Source organism: Gymnoscopelus braueri, assembly GCF_963280865.1.
Source record: "Gymnoscopelus braueri genome assembly, chromosome: 24".
Classification (NCBI taxonomy): Eukaryota; Metazoa; Chordata; class Actinopteri; order Myctophiformes; family Myctophidae; genus Gymnoscopelus; species Gymnoscopelus braueri.
The window spans coordinates 20,503,991-20,518,800 of NC_137626.1; the positions used below are offsets into that span (position 1 = coordinate 20,503,991).

Consider the following 14,810-nt stretch of genomic DNA (forward strand, 5'->3'; position numbering starts at 1 on the left):
ATAAAGTTTGAGAACCACTGATATAACAACAAGTTTTTTCAAAAATCTGTTAGGGTTTTAGAAGACATTTGTAAAGATTTGCACAAATTTTTATGATTTTTCAGAGCTCATGTGCGGCTCGGTGCCGCGCTATGAGCTTGTATATCTGCTATTTTTTAATACCCAAAGAAATCTAAAATGACACAGATGCGCTCTAAACGGGATTTGTCTTCTTGCTGTTGCATTAGGTGTCACAACCAAAGGGGAAGAAGAAACAGGGCTTCACGGCAGGGTAGCACAAAAACTTTTTTGGGGCGCTAAATATTGCACAGCTTCATGGATTTTCTTTTATCAAACATAAGGTGGAGGCAAACCTTTAAACGGCTGACCTCCAATGATGTCCCGCGAGGGCCCCAGCGAGTGCAGGTTTTTCATTCCCATCAAACACCACACCAGCTGATTTCACTAATTAACACACCTTCAACGAGAGAGAGGGGACTAATTAGTCAAATCAGCTGGTGTAGTGTTTTGTTTGGCTCAAACGGAAACGTGCCTCCATTATTTATGGCTCCCTGTGAATAATTGGACAGCAGGGCCATAAATCAAGCGATCCGTTTTTTTTATATATATATATTTCTTCGAACACATTTAAAATAGTAAGTACATTCTTTCTGCCAGCTGCTATTATCCCCTTATTAGAACGCTTGAGTTTCATTGTGTGGTTCTCAACCCTTTTTCTGGATCAGGGCCCTATCTCGAAAATCTCAAAAGTATTTCGCGGCCCACCCATCTGGCCACTTAACACGGCACCCAACAGGCAGCATTTTCAGAGCATGTTTAACCCATTAAGGGCACGGCCACATTGCACTTTTATTTTACCTATGGGGCGGAATCTGCCAATGCTTTGTCAATGCAAATGCGTGCATTCATGGTCTTGCGGATCTTTTCCAAGAATCCACGCATTTGCATTGACAAAGCATTGGCAGATTCCGCCCCAGAGGTAAAATAAAAGTGCGGTGTGGCCGTGCCCTAAGACCTGAGACCGATTCTACAATTGCCTTCTAAATCAGTAGTTCTCACACTTTCAAGATTTTTCAAAAATTTTCAAAAATAGCAGATGTACAAGTGACGCGCTGCGAGCTTGTATATCTGCTATTTTCAAATAGCCAAGGCTAAAATCTAAAATGACACAGCTGCTTTCCCCAGTTTTAATGGGTTGATTTAACGATCAATCAATCGATTGTGTTCAGGCTTGGATCAATGGAACTATCATTGTATACTTTTTTAGCTCCTATTTATCAGTATCAGAACGAAAACACTTTCATTCAGGGTTTTAAAGAAAGAAATCGTTTGAGAATCACTGATCTAAGGTGGCAGGACGATGCTGGCTTCATTTGTCTCGGCGCTCGGCCCGAACAGCTTTGTCGTGGGACCGCGGATGACCTATACGCGTCGGATGACCCTAACCGCATCACAGCACTGGCCTTGATCAATTACCTGACCGCGACATTCATCACCTCCCTTTCACCTCCCCGCGCCTCCTCCTCCATCTCTCCTTTATCATCCACCACCACACATGCACACAGCCTCGAGTTAAGTATCATCATCATCGCCTCCTTCCAGCTCTCCCTCCAGCCTTGTTACTTTACTCACTTTACTTACTTTATTTGTTTATTTACGGGACAGCGCACGTTGATGAACGTTCAATACGTGTGCGAGAATTCAATCAATTGAACAGGATCTCACGTAAACATGCCGGATGTAGCTAGAAGCTAATTTCCATCCGTAGGCCCACATACACAACAAAATGCAACATACAATATACCATACCTAATATAACGGAGTAGTTTACCCAAAAAATGACTTGTTTTCTATCAATTACACACCCCATGAAGCCTTGAATTCTTGGAGTTTTTTTTTGTTTTTGTTGCATTCCTAAGCCAATAATTTGATAACCGGCAGACTCTCCAGTAGGAGACTCAATGGAGACTCTTTGTGTCTCCTACCGGAGCGGAAGTGTCGCTATAAAAGGCTGATGTGAACAATGAAGAGCAGAGGTTTTTCCTTGGCCTCTAGGAGTGTGCGTGCAAAGTTTCATGCCGATCGGCCCAGTTACAGGTAAAAGCATGAATCGGCCTGTTATAGCGCCACCATCAGTGGCGGAGCGACCCTGGAGGGCCCGGGCCGTCAGATAATAAATCATTAAAATCAGGCAAAAATAAGAATTAAACAACATAACCCTAACCTAACCCTACCCCTAAAACCGAAATAAAGTGACAAAAAGCCCCCCAAAAAGTGACCGAATCCGCCGAAAACCCGCAAGATTTTGCGCACGCACGCATGCGTGCATGCGCAGGGGGGGCCTGATCACTGTGCTGTGCCTCCCGGCCCGGCTTTGAGTTGTTCCGCCACTGGCCACCATGAGGCTGATTTGAAAAGTGTCATTTCTTCCTTCGCCTAGTGGCAATGTGCGAGCAAGGTTTCACGGTAATGTGTTCATGATTTGAGGCATTTTTGTTCAAAACGGACCTGGAAGCCAATCAGGATGGAATATGAAAAATCTGAAAGACCTGTTTGGTTAAATGACTATAGGTACTGTGTACCGATTTGCATGATGTTTGGGCAAAATCTGAGGGGGTAATAAAAAATAATGTTTAGCAAAAATCTGCCTCCTGCTGGCGCTATAACTGGCCGATCTGAAATCGCTGCGATCGGGCCAACAGTGCCGGAGATTAGCTGTTCACAGACGGACACACACACGGACGGACAGACAGACAGGGCGCAAGTCTCGGCCATGCCTTCGGCCTGGCGGAGACAATAACTACACTTACACAACCCATACAGTAGCTGTACCTCAGTGCCATTGCGCTTTAAGTTTATCCTGTTTGAAAAAAAACTTGTTCCGGCATGCATTGCATCTACCCCCCCCCCCCCACCCCCCCCACCACCACCACCCACCTACTCGCCCACACATCCACCCACACACACCCACCCATCCACGCAAAGGTGGAAAGGTGCACAAAATGCAGGTGTTTTCAGAAGCGCTGTTGTTTTTTCCCTTGGTTGCCACCAGCAAGCTGTAGGCGTACAATGCCCTTCTGCAACAGCGCACACACAGGCAAGCAAACCGGCGTCTGTAGGTACGCGCCGTACGGCTGAAGGGCAAGACCACAGCTGTGTGTACGTGGGCTGCAGCGTATCCTATCCGTGGTCGTTTTCCTTCGGGAAGAGTAGAGTTAAGGCATGCTGGCTGTAATATCCGGTCATTAGCCTGTACGTGTGTGTGTGTGTGTGTGTGTGTGTGTGTGTGTGTGTGTGTGTGTGTGTGTGTGTGTGTGTGTGTGTGTGTGTGTGTGTGTGTAGGTCTGCTAGCTGCAAATATCCGGTCTGCAATGCTTCACCGGAGGACCATTCACTGCCCCTGATGGATCATTACAAGCTTTCAGTAGCTACCTAGAAGGGGAATTGTGTGTGCGTGTGCGTGCGTACATGTGTGACTGTGTGCATGTGTGTGCACTTGCCAGTAAGAGCAATGTAATGATCAGTGGGAAATCAATTCAAGGAGGCAGCGGGCAAACAATTGAATTGTTTTGAAGGAGAACCTGATTTTCCAGAGCAATTCCAAGGCACTGCAAAGTTACGTTGGCTCTTAATCGCATTAAAACACATTTTCACCAGCTGCACCCTCTGCTCATAATCATGTTACACAAACTGTGAAGGTGTATGAATGTAATATAATGGGCAAGGCAGCGCCCGTGTTAGTGTAACAGTATAGTCCCTAAAGCCAACTGTTCCACAATCTAAGAATGCTACACAGAGTCTGTAACTACACCTCCTGAAAGAATGGAAGCTGTCATCTTTTCGTAATTTCCGTTTACAAAAATATTTTTTATATATTAAAAAAAGAAATGAACTACCATTGCTGCTAAACAGCAGGCGATACTCTACGCGACTGCAAATACGAAACGGAAGTGTGTGTGTGTGTGTGTGTGTGTGTGTGTGTGTGTGTGTGTGTGTGTGTGTGTGTGTGTGTGTGTGTGTGTGTGTGTGTGTGCGTGTGTGTGTCGCCCAGGTGGTGCCTAAACCTAACCTTTAACTTCACATAAACTATGCCTAAACCTAACCTTAACCCTAACCTCACAGAAACTATGCCTAAACCTAACCCTAACCTCACAAAAACTATGCCTAAACTTAACCTTAACCTCACAAAATCTATGCCTAAACCTAACCTTAACCCTAACCTCACAGAAACTATGCCTAAACCTAACCTCAAAACCACGAACACCGGGAAAAGACACTGGTATGGTGGAAGCATTTGAATACTGTGTGAGCCAACAACAGTCTGTCTGGAGAGACACACAGGTGCGAGTTCACCGCGCAATAGTGGAAATCAAGCCCTTCGACGGTCCTCAAAAATTGCCGTAAAACCCTGCCAGTGCCAACCCTCTGACTTCTAAATCAAGCGAATATATCTGAATCGCTGCTCGTGCTAACCCAGAGAGCTGTAGCCGTTCAGGGCTGTCTGCCGGTGATAGATGATACAAAGTTGTAGTGCGGGGATTACACGCCGGTACCCTTACGACGCTGTGCTCTGAACCGCCACTTTGGTGCCATTACTGTTGCCACACAACAGGCCATTTTTAGCCTCCCACTCCCACTCACTGAGTTTACATTCATTGAGAGTTTTTAATGAGCTTCATGCTCCGTGATGGATTCTATTTTTATTTATTTTTATATATATATATATAACTTGGGCCATGTTAATGAGCCGTCGGTTTATGGTCACTGGCTGTTTTAGTGCTTTGCCTTTTGTTGTGACAATTTAAGTAGAATGGGTTTTGGGAACACAGGATGAGAGAGGGGGGAGGTGGGATGATGAGAGAGAGAGAGAGAGAGACAGAGAGAGAGAGAGAGAGAGAGAGACAGAGAGAGAAGGGGGGTGCAGTGTGAGCAGGAGTGAAATGATGGATAGAGGGAGCGAAGAGGAGACATTAAAAAAGGGAGAGAGGAGGGAGGTAGTTGGAGAGGTAGAGACTGCAATGGAATGAAACTAAGGCATGGGATGGATGGATGGATGGATGGATGGATGGATGAAGGAAGGAAGGAAGGAAAACACGGGACGTGAGGAACCAACCTGGAGAGAAGGAGGGATAAAGAGGGAGAGAGGCACGAGAACGGGATGTGGGGAGAGAGAGAGAGAGAGAGAGAGAGAGAGAGAAAGAGAGAGAGATGGAGAGTGACAGAGGGAGGGAGAGCAGGCAGGCAGGCGAGAGAGAAGCCCCCATAAAAACGATATTTCTCCCGAGAGAATGCAGCAGTGTGATGGAAAAGGAGGGGGCCCATAGGCACTGGACCCTTAGATTAAATTGTCTGGACAGAGGGGAGGGGGAGAGAGAGAGATAGAGAGAGAGGAATGGAGAGAGAGAGAGAGAGAGAGAGAGAGGGATGGAGAGAGAGAGAGGGACGGAGGGAGACGCAGGGATAAAGAGAGAGAGAGGGAGAGATGGGGAGAGAGGGAGAACAATGGGGAGAGAGAGAGAGAGAGAGAGGGATATAGGAAGAGAGAAAGAGGGAGAGAGAAATATGGCTAGAGACAGAGGGAGAGGGATAGAGAGAGAGAGGGATAAAGGAAAAGAGAGGGAGAGAAAAAGAGGGAGAGAGGGGGAGTAGAGGGATGCTGGTGTTGAAGGACAGTGAGTAATGGAGAGGCTGAAAGAACAGCCATAAAAAAACAGGGCCTGCCGTTAAACGACAAGAAGAAGAAAAACCCTCAGAGATCCCACTGGCCAATAGAAAAGGGACGAGAGAGAGAGAGAGAGAGAGAGAGAGAGGGAGGGAGGGAGGGAGAGAGAGACTGCACTACGTGCACGGAATCTCATTCACACCATGTGCATCATTTGCATGTATGAACATGTACTCTCACACCATATACTGCCTCTCTCTCTCTCTCCCCCTGTCTCTGTCTCTGTCTCTCTCTCAGCTACATGCCTCTCAGTTAAATGGCCACAATTTACGCAAATGCATGCATGTGAGTGTGCATACAGAAACGTGTGCGCGCGCGTGTGTGTGTGTGTGTGTGTGTGTGTGTGTGTGTGTGTGTGTGTGTGTGTGTGTGTGTGTGTGTGTGTGTGTGTGTGTGTGTTTGCGCGTGTGTGTGTGTGTGTGCGCGCGCACGCCAAATAATGTGCCAATAAATCACAGTAAGAGTGAAATTGACCTCAGCTCTTTCAACACACACACACACACACACACACACACACACACACACACACACACACACACACACACACACACACACAAGCATGTGCACAAACCTCACACACAATCACATGTGGGTGTGTGTGGGTACGTGTGTGTGTGTTTGTGTGTTATAGAAGACCAACCCAGCCACTGATAGGCTCCGTTTCTTCTGCAGTGAGGGAGGGTCATGCTAGCAGAAATACATCTGTGGTATTATTTATCCGTTATATGGGAGAAGAAAGCGGGGTTATGGTGACGCAAAGGGAGGGTCAAGGTTTATACTCGTTTACGCTCGGCCAAGGCGTGTGTTTATCGCCGGCAAACGGGCCTCAACGTGACATACTGTATGTCAAACCGTCGCCTGTTTCACTTTCCCCTCGTCACTTTGTCTCTGTCACTGTGCTGCCGTCTATATTATACTGTCCTCCAGTGGTTCTCAAAGTGGGGTCCAGGGACCCTCAGGGGGTCCTTGATGTCGTTCCACGGGGTTACCGCCGGAGTGAGTTAATATAGCATCGAATCTGGTGCAGCCGATTCTACAAATTCCTTCTAAATCAGTAGTTCTCACACTTTCAAGATTTTTCTAAAATGTAAAAAAAAATTGCAGATGTACAAGCTCGCAGCGCGGCACGAAGTGACGCGCTGTGAGCTTGTATATCTGCTATTTTTTAATAGCCAACGCAAAGAAATCTAGAATAACACAGACGCTTTCCCGGTTTTAATGGGTTAAACGCTTTAATTCACTTAGGTTATTTTTGAAATATTGAAACAAATATTGAAAAATTGTCTTATGGGTCCCTGGTGCAACATCTTTTCAAATGGGGGTCTTTTTTGTTGCAAATGAATACCATCATATTTAAAAAAGGAACGGTTTTGGATGTACAAGGTTTCCACCCGACAGCAATGCTATCAACTTGGGTAGTCGTTGACATGAAAATATGCCATATTCTGTCGCGCTGCTGACACACCTGCAGAATCCTGAGTGACCCTTAAGGGTCCATTTTCACAGTCTCAGAGGTAAATGAACACTCGGGATTCCTGGCTTCGCCGTAGTGAAGGTAAGGTTACTAGGCGCTGGAGGCTAGATACCGGCACACACACCGCTATTCTAATTAGTTATTTCTGCCTGGCGACCACAGGGGCGGTCGTGGGATTGTTTTGAAGGCGGGCCTTTGAATCTCAATGAGGGGGAGGAGGTTCTGCTGCAGACGTGCATGGCATGCAGGCACGCGCAAGATCCTTGTGAGCGCCGGGGCAAGAGATGGAAGCATGGATATATGAGCAATAATTGGGAGGGAGGGGAACACATGACTTGTGTATGTCTTTTTCTAATTTGCTTTCTCTCTCTCACACACACACACACACACACACACACACACACACACACACACACACACACACACACACACACACACACACACACACACACACACACACACACACACACACACACACACACACACACACACACACACACACACACACACACACACACACACACACACACACAATGCATTAGGGGTGTAACAGTTAATCGAACTAATCAATTCATCAATTAATCAAGAGCTTCCACTTGGGAATCGGAAGGTTCCTGGTTCGATCCCCTATGTTCACTGTCAAAGTGTCCTTGAGCAAGACACTGAACCCCTAACTGCCCCCGATGGTGCAGTGCATGGTTTCCTCTGCCATCTGTATGTGATGTGTGTGTGTGTGTGTGTGCGTGTGCGTGTGCGTGTGCGTGTGTGCGCGCATGTGAACATTGTAAAGCGCTTTGGATAAAGCATCACATAAATGAAACATTTACCATTCAATCAGACTAATAGATTTAGTGAATTATACTACTTACTTTTTGGTATTATACAATTAATAACAAAACGCTCTTCAATGGGCGCCAATAGACAACAAGTGGTCAAGGCTGACAGCGTGTCCCAGGTTCGATTCCCGAGCCCAGCGGCGGATTCGCTGCATGTCACTACCCGACTCTCTCCCCATTTCCTGTCTCTCTACTAAAACTCGCTTCAAGATTATTTGATTAATCGAAAAGTAATTGATACAATAATCGGTAAGAAAATAATCCATAGTTGCAGCCATAAAACACACACACACACACGTATTTGACAAGTCAAACATTGAACAAACAAGGGAACGCGTTGTCAAGGGGTCTGCTTTGAACCGTCAGGAGAAATAACCAGCGACAGCAAAAGACGCCTGACTCAAAAAAAGAGAGATTCTTGTTTCTATAGTAACGGCAGCGACGATGGATAATGTAAGAGTTGGTTGTTGTCACTGACGTGACCCCCAGGTTGGCTTGACACACAGTTGTCATCTCGTTTTCCACCGAAAATGGCCCGCTTTAGGACAGGCTTATATACTGCCAGACAGTTTTGAGCTAATTAAGCGACCAATTTACCATCCCAGATAAATCCTCCGAGATCAGGAGGAGTCAGAAGCCCTCGGAGGAAAAAGCGGCACCGAGCAAGTTTCACCCGAGCCTTATCTTCTAAACAAATGCAGGGTTTTCAAAGGGGGGCCTGCAAAGAGGCTAATGTAGCAAAAACAAAACAAAAAAGTAGCAACACACTAAGAGAGTGAGTAAGAACTAAGGTTTGTAATTGTAATGGCAGTTTTGACAAGAAATGATGATCACTTCCCTTCAAACTCCCTCCAAGGTCTTCTGAAAAGCTTGGTTCGTTCAACACCAAGGTAGCAATTCAGTAATAAATGTGTAAAAACAGGAAGATATTATAACCAGTTTAGTGATTGTTATACCACAGTGAGTGTTTAGTAAACTTCCTTTCTTTCTTTCCAACTTTCTTCTCAATAAATGTCCTCACCGCCAACCTGAACAGCTGCAGACAGTGTTCTTTGTTCTTTGTAAATAGCAGTAATGACCAGCATGACATTCATAAAAGCACAGTTGAAAATATAATTCCTTAATAGTGTGGCACTGATAAAATAAATAGAAAGTCAAGAAGTACTTCTCCGTGTTCAGTTTATTGTCAGACCGGTCTGGGGCGAGTTCCAACTAACATCTGTACATAGGGTTACAGTACGTTTCACTCACGCAAACCTAGTCAACTTTACATTTCATTCTAAGTTGTACAATAAGATTTGTATTCATAGTGTTCACAACATGTGCTTTTAATAAAGTTACACAGCATCCTATGTGTGGACAGGACAGTCAGTTATGTCACATGAAAATCCCATGGCTTTCCGGTGATACTAAACATGTTTTTCTTCTAACAGTCAAGGTATCATGCACAGAGAGAGAGAAAGAAAGACATCAAGTTAAGGATACATGATTATTAACCCATTCAATTTGGGAACGCATCTGTGTCATTTTAGATTGTAGCTATAACCATTGTTTTTACACTTTGGCTATTCAAAAATAGCAGAGCTACAAGCTCATAGCGTGGCACCGAGTGCCACGCTACGAGCTTGTAGATCTGCTATTTTTGAAAAATCTTGAACATTTGTGTTGAATACATATATTTTTAACTCAAATCTTTGCTTCTGGGGGTCCCTGGAACAACATATTTTTATGAGGATCGGTGGCCAAAGACATACTTTTGGGGGTCCTTGACATTAAAAAGTTTGAGCACCACTGATATAGACATTTATTGAGACATTTGACAGTTACTTAAAAAAATATATATTCAAAGATTTGCACAAATTTTGACGATTTTTCTAAAATAGCAGATCTACAAGCTCATAGTGTGGCACAGAGTGTCGCTCTATGAGCCTGTAGATCTGCTATTTTTGAATAGCCAAAGAAATCAAAAAAATTACGCAGATTCTTCCCCGGTCTAAATGGGTTAAACTAGACATGGAGTTTGTAATAAAAACATACTAACGACAATCTCTTTGCTGTTTCAACCGACCCCTCTCACCCTACCCCCGCCCCCACCCCCCAAAGGCATCACCACGGTGCTCACGATGACCACCATCAACACCCACCTGAGAGAGACGCTGCCCAAGATCCCCTACGTCAAGGCCATCGACATGTACCTGATGGGCTGCTTCGTCATGGTCTTCCTGGCCCTGCTGGAGTACGCCTTCGTCAACTACATCTTCTTCGGCCGGGGGCCCCAGATGCAGAAGAAGCTCGCCGAGAAAGCGGAGAAGGCCAACAACGAGAGGGCCAAATATGACTCTGCCAGGGTGAGCTGGGGGAAGATGGGATTTGTAGTTTTAAGTTAGATTTTTTGTTTGTTTTTAAAGGTATACTTAATATGTTTGACATATATATATCTGTGATGTGAGCATATGAGTCCAAAGTGGGTTGTTCTTTTAAATGTCAACTCACACAAACAGACCAATACGGTCAGAAGTACGAATGAATGAATGAATGAATGAATGAATGAATGAATGAATGGATGGATGGATGGATGGATGAATGAATGAATGAATGAATGGCTGGAATGAATGATTGAATTAATTAATTAATTAATCTCCTCAGGAGGCAGGTAGTAGGACTGCATCCCTAAAACGGTCCAATCAGGTTAAAGGTCTTCGCCACTCACGCTCGGTGAGTTTTGTTATTCAATCGTCCAGACGCCTTCATATTTTTTTATGTGAACTCCTACATCGCCATCCGCCAACATGGCATGTTTTATTAATTTTTTTCACCTCTCGAAACATTTGTTTCTCCATGGAATGAAATGACAGCAGACATCACCATAATGTCGTCATGACATCAGGAACATTCAGTCTGACTTGTGTCTTAACATTACGTCATTGTGAGTCAATTGCATTTCGTTTCTGCATTGAATGAAAGCATGAGACAAGGTGTTCCACATCCTGTTCTACAAATGTGTTTTCCTCAACACTACGTCTGTTGCAGTGTCCTATTATAAATCCTCATGTCTTACAATAAATCCTACTTTCCTACTATCCTATCCTCCATATCCTAAAATGAGGAAACCTCTGTCTGCCCTTGCTTCAGCCCTTACCCATGTTTCTCCTCAGTGGGTTGACCAATCTATCTGAACTTGCACATGTGCATGGACCACTGATATATGATGATGAAGCCCATTCTTCACTGTCCCCAAATTTAATCTGTTTACTAGCATTTCTGTGAACTTCTTTGGGTGGATCTGTAGTGCCAGTTGCAGTGCCAAATCTCAGCTCTGTGCACACATCCTCAGGTATGGTCTAGTTTGACAGAATCCTGTGAAAAGCCACAGTGTCAGAATCAAAGACACACAAGGCTTTAATGCAGCAATGTATACCTCAAAGGGGCATTTGTCTCAGAAGATGAGTCAAATCAAGTAAGAGTGCCTTTCATGTCCCCATCCTGAAATAATTCTTCCAATAAAAGAATATGTTATTATTATTTGAGAATGGTACCATCAAACTTGAGGATGGTAGCTATAAAAGCTTGAAACTTGGGAATTATACTTTGGAACTTGAGGATGGTACCATGAAACTTAAGGATGGTAGCTTGAAACTTGATAGTAACTTGAAACTTGAGGCGGGTAAAAAATGCGGATGGTACAACTTGAACCATGAAACTTAAGGATGGCCATGGTACCTTGAAAGATACTGTTACACTTGAGGATAATACAATGAAATTTACCATGGTATAGCTTGAATCCTGAGGTTGAGGATTTTCTTTGAGAAGGATTTTCACAAACAATATCACTTGCAGTAGATCTTGCGTCTTCTTCACTCTCGTCCACCTCTCCTCTTGCAGGCGGAACCCCACACCCACGGTAACATCCTGCTGACCACCTTGGAGATCCACAACGAGGTGGCGGGCAACGAGATCACCACCAGCTTGGCAGACATTAGGAACTCTCAGTCCATGGGGCAGCTGGACAGCGCCGCGTCGCACGTCCAGTACCGCAAGCATAGCGGAGGGATCGGACCGCGCTCCCAAAGCCGCCACTCCCTGGACCGCGCGGCGCAGATGAAGCGCAGCCGCCTGCGGAGGCGGTCGTCGCAGCTCAGGATCAAAATCCCCGACCTGACGGACGTGAACGCCATCGACCGCTGGTCTCGGGTCATTTTCCCGTCCGTCTTCTCGCTGTTCAACCTCGTCTATTGGCTCTACTACGTCTGATCAGACCGGGTTGTTGTTGTTCTTTTTGTTCTGTTCTGTTTTGTTTTGTTTTAAGTGTTTGATGTTGTTTATTTGATCGATTTGATTTGTTTTCTGTATTTATTTCCCTTTTCTGTTGTTTTTTTTCTTTCTTTTTTACGTGATAGGAATCGAATGAAAGAAAAAGACTGCAATATTGACCAAAAACAATGTTGAGAAACAAAAGGACTGACAACTGCCGAAGTTAGGACCGACCTCTTGTTGAATTCTTTTTATATATTTTCAGTTTCACAATCCTTTGTATCAAACTATGACATATTTCTTTTTCTCTCAGATGTATGTACTGTAATTGGGACTTGTAATTTGTCATTTCCCAACATTTGCCCTCTCAGTAAGTTGTAAATAGGACGATGCACAGCCAGCAGCAGTTGAAGATACAATTTGCAAAATATCAAAACGGTTAAAAACTAGATTCATTTTATTTTTATTTTCTAGATTATATAATAAACAGGCGGTCAGATAAGTGCAGACATTTCTTGCAAACCGATGTATGTTTGACTGGTACCCTATGCAGTATTTGATGCATGAAATGATCAGCCATAGTAAACAAAACTGATCTCTTTTTTGCCTTGGGTTGAATAGCATTTTCAAACTACAGAAGAAACTTTTGAAATGACATTGATGTGTTCTTGTGTATAGTATTGATATTATATTTGTTATGGACTGTAACACATATCGATCTGGTAAAAAATCTTTATCAAAAAAGAACATTATTTATTTAAAGTCGAGGATTTGCTCCTCCATTCAGGATGATTGTGTCTCAGGTTCAGAATTTTGCTGTTTGGCTTTTTCCTGACAGAGCAAAGTGTCAGAGAAGTATCCTTTTGGTAATTTGTTACGGAACAAAAGCAAAAAGCACAAAACCTGAACTGTACTGCCATTTTCTTGTTCTTCAAGTGATAGCATGACAATATTGCACTCTATCTCAAATTTATCAGAAATTGTTCTAAAAACCTGTCTTGCTTTTCTTTTGAGACAACTGCCAAGGGCCTTGTGGGCGATACCGTTACTCTGTCTGTGGAATAATATTTTTGTATTCTGTGTCTTTTAGATATTGATTTAATTCCCTATCCTGTCTCACAAAAACATATTTATGCTCAACACTATTGGAGAGGCCATGCATTGGAACTCTGTTACGCCGTTACGATGGCGTTTTGGAGGGATGACTGGAACTGTTTGTACATAAGTACATAGATGTATATACTATACTCTGTGTGTACAACCAAAAAAAAAAAAGGATGGCATATTCAGCATTTCGTGATCGTCATTACATGCAAAAAAAGAAAAAGAAAAAAAAGAGAATGAAACAAACTAACCAAGCATACGATTCAACCATAATCATGCCAACTTAGGTAATGTTTTTTCTTTTCCAGTATTTGCGGAGCACTGAATACATTTCTTCAAAAAAACATCACACCAACTTGAGATCATCTTAGATCCTGTATACTAGTCACGCTGCATTCCAGAAGAACTGTAATGGAGTGACAACAAACGATGCAGTAATTACGAGTTCGCTAGCGATATCGCGACAGACAGCGCGTGACAGCGCACTCTGCTGGTCCTGTTGACCGATAAGCACACTACTAAACATTGAATGTATGAGTTCCATTCTTCAGGGAGAGGAGCACGAGCCATGGCCATCAATTCTCCATCGCAGTTAGAATGTAACATGCTCATTCTTGTGCTCAGAGTGACGCTTAATGGACGAGAGAGAGAGGGAGAAATGGGCAGTGGTGAAGTGTGTGTCAGAGTGTGTGTGTGTGTGTGTGTGTGTGTGTGTGAGAGAGCGAGAGAGATGAGGAGACTGATATGGAGTGACTGAGATTGAGATAGTAGACCATCATGTATTTTCTGTGTTGCCTGGTCAACTACAGTACCATGGACAAAATGTCAAACCTACAATAACGTCATGTGAAAAGTTGTTGTCTCGTCCTCCACTGACTCAGTATCGCCATAACTTGTGCCATTCCACCACATGCGTAGGTCGCAGAGCAATCAACCGTGGACAAGGGATGTAAATGTACAGCGTTTCGTTGCTCCGTCATAGATGTGTAACATAGCCTACATTCCACCATCCATGCATGGACAAAATAATACATACAAGCCATTTCATATAGCAACGTTATGCGTGTGGGAAAATATTTTGCTACTTGATGACAATGCGCTTCGGTTTTTGACTGCATTGGCTGTCTAGTCTATACAGTCTATCTATATACAAGAGCTAATAATGGTCAGAGCTGGGATCAATTCACCTGGAAATCTTTCCATTCTGGAAGTTAGAACCTTTATTGTGAAACTGAAACTTTGTGAAATTGTAAAGTTCTATGACATTAGAATGCTTCTCATATCCCCTGTCTGACAAATGACCAGGAACTGAATGTATTGCATTTTGACTGTTGTTATGCAGTTTACTCTCTGAAACCCGTTGGCTGGAAATGGAATATATGGGCCGCTGGTTTGTTCCCAATTGAGGTGACCACAAGTCCTC

General features: G+C 43.9%; 1 protein-coding gene across 1 annotated transcript in view; it reads left to right on the forward strand.

Annotated features, from left to right (window-relative positions):
• The window catches only part of LOC308080861 (gamma-aminobutyric acid receptor subunit beta-3-like), a 67,476-nt gene extending 54,633 nt beyond the window's left edge, over positions 1 to 12,843 (forward strand). Inside the window, exons 8-10 of the mRNA XM_080422909.1 lie at positions 10,136 to 10,380; positions 10,679 to 10,747; positions 11,915 to 12,843. Of these exons, the coding sequence (XP_080279035.1) occupies positions 10,136 to 10,380; positions 10,679 to 10,747; positions 11,915 to 12,283 (683 nt within the window). The 3' untranslated portion in view covers positions 12,284 to 12,843. The remainder of the gene's footprint in view (positions 1 to 10,135; positions 10,381 to 10,678; positions 10,748 to 11,914) is intronic.
• The last annotated feature ends 1,967 nt before the right edge of the window (positions 12,844 to 14,810 follow it).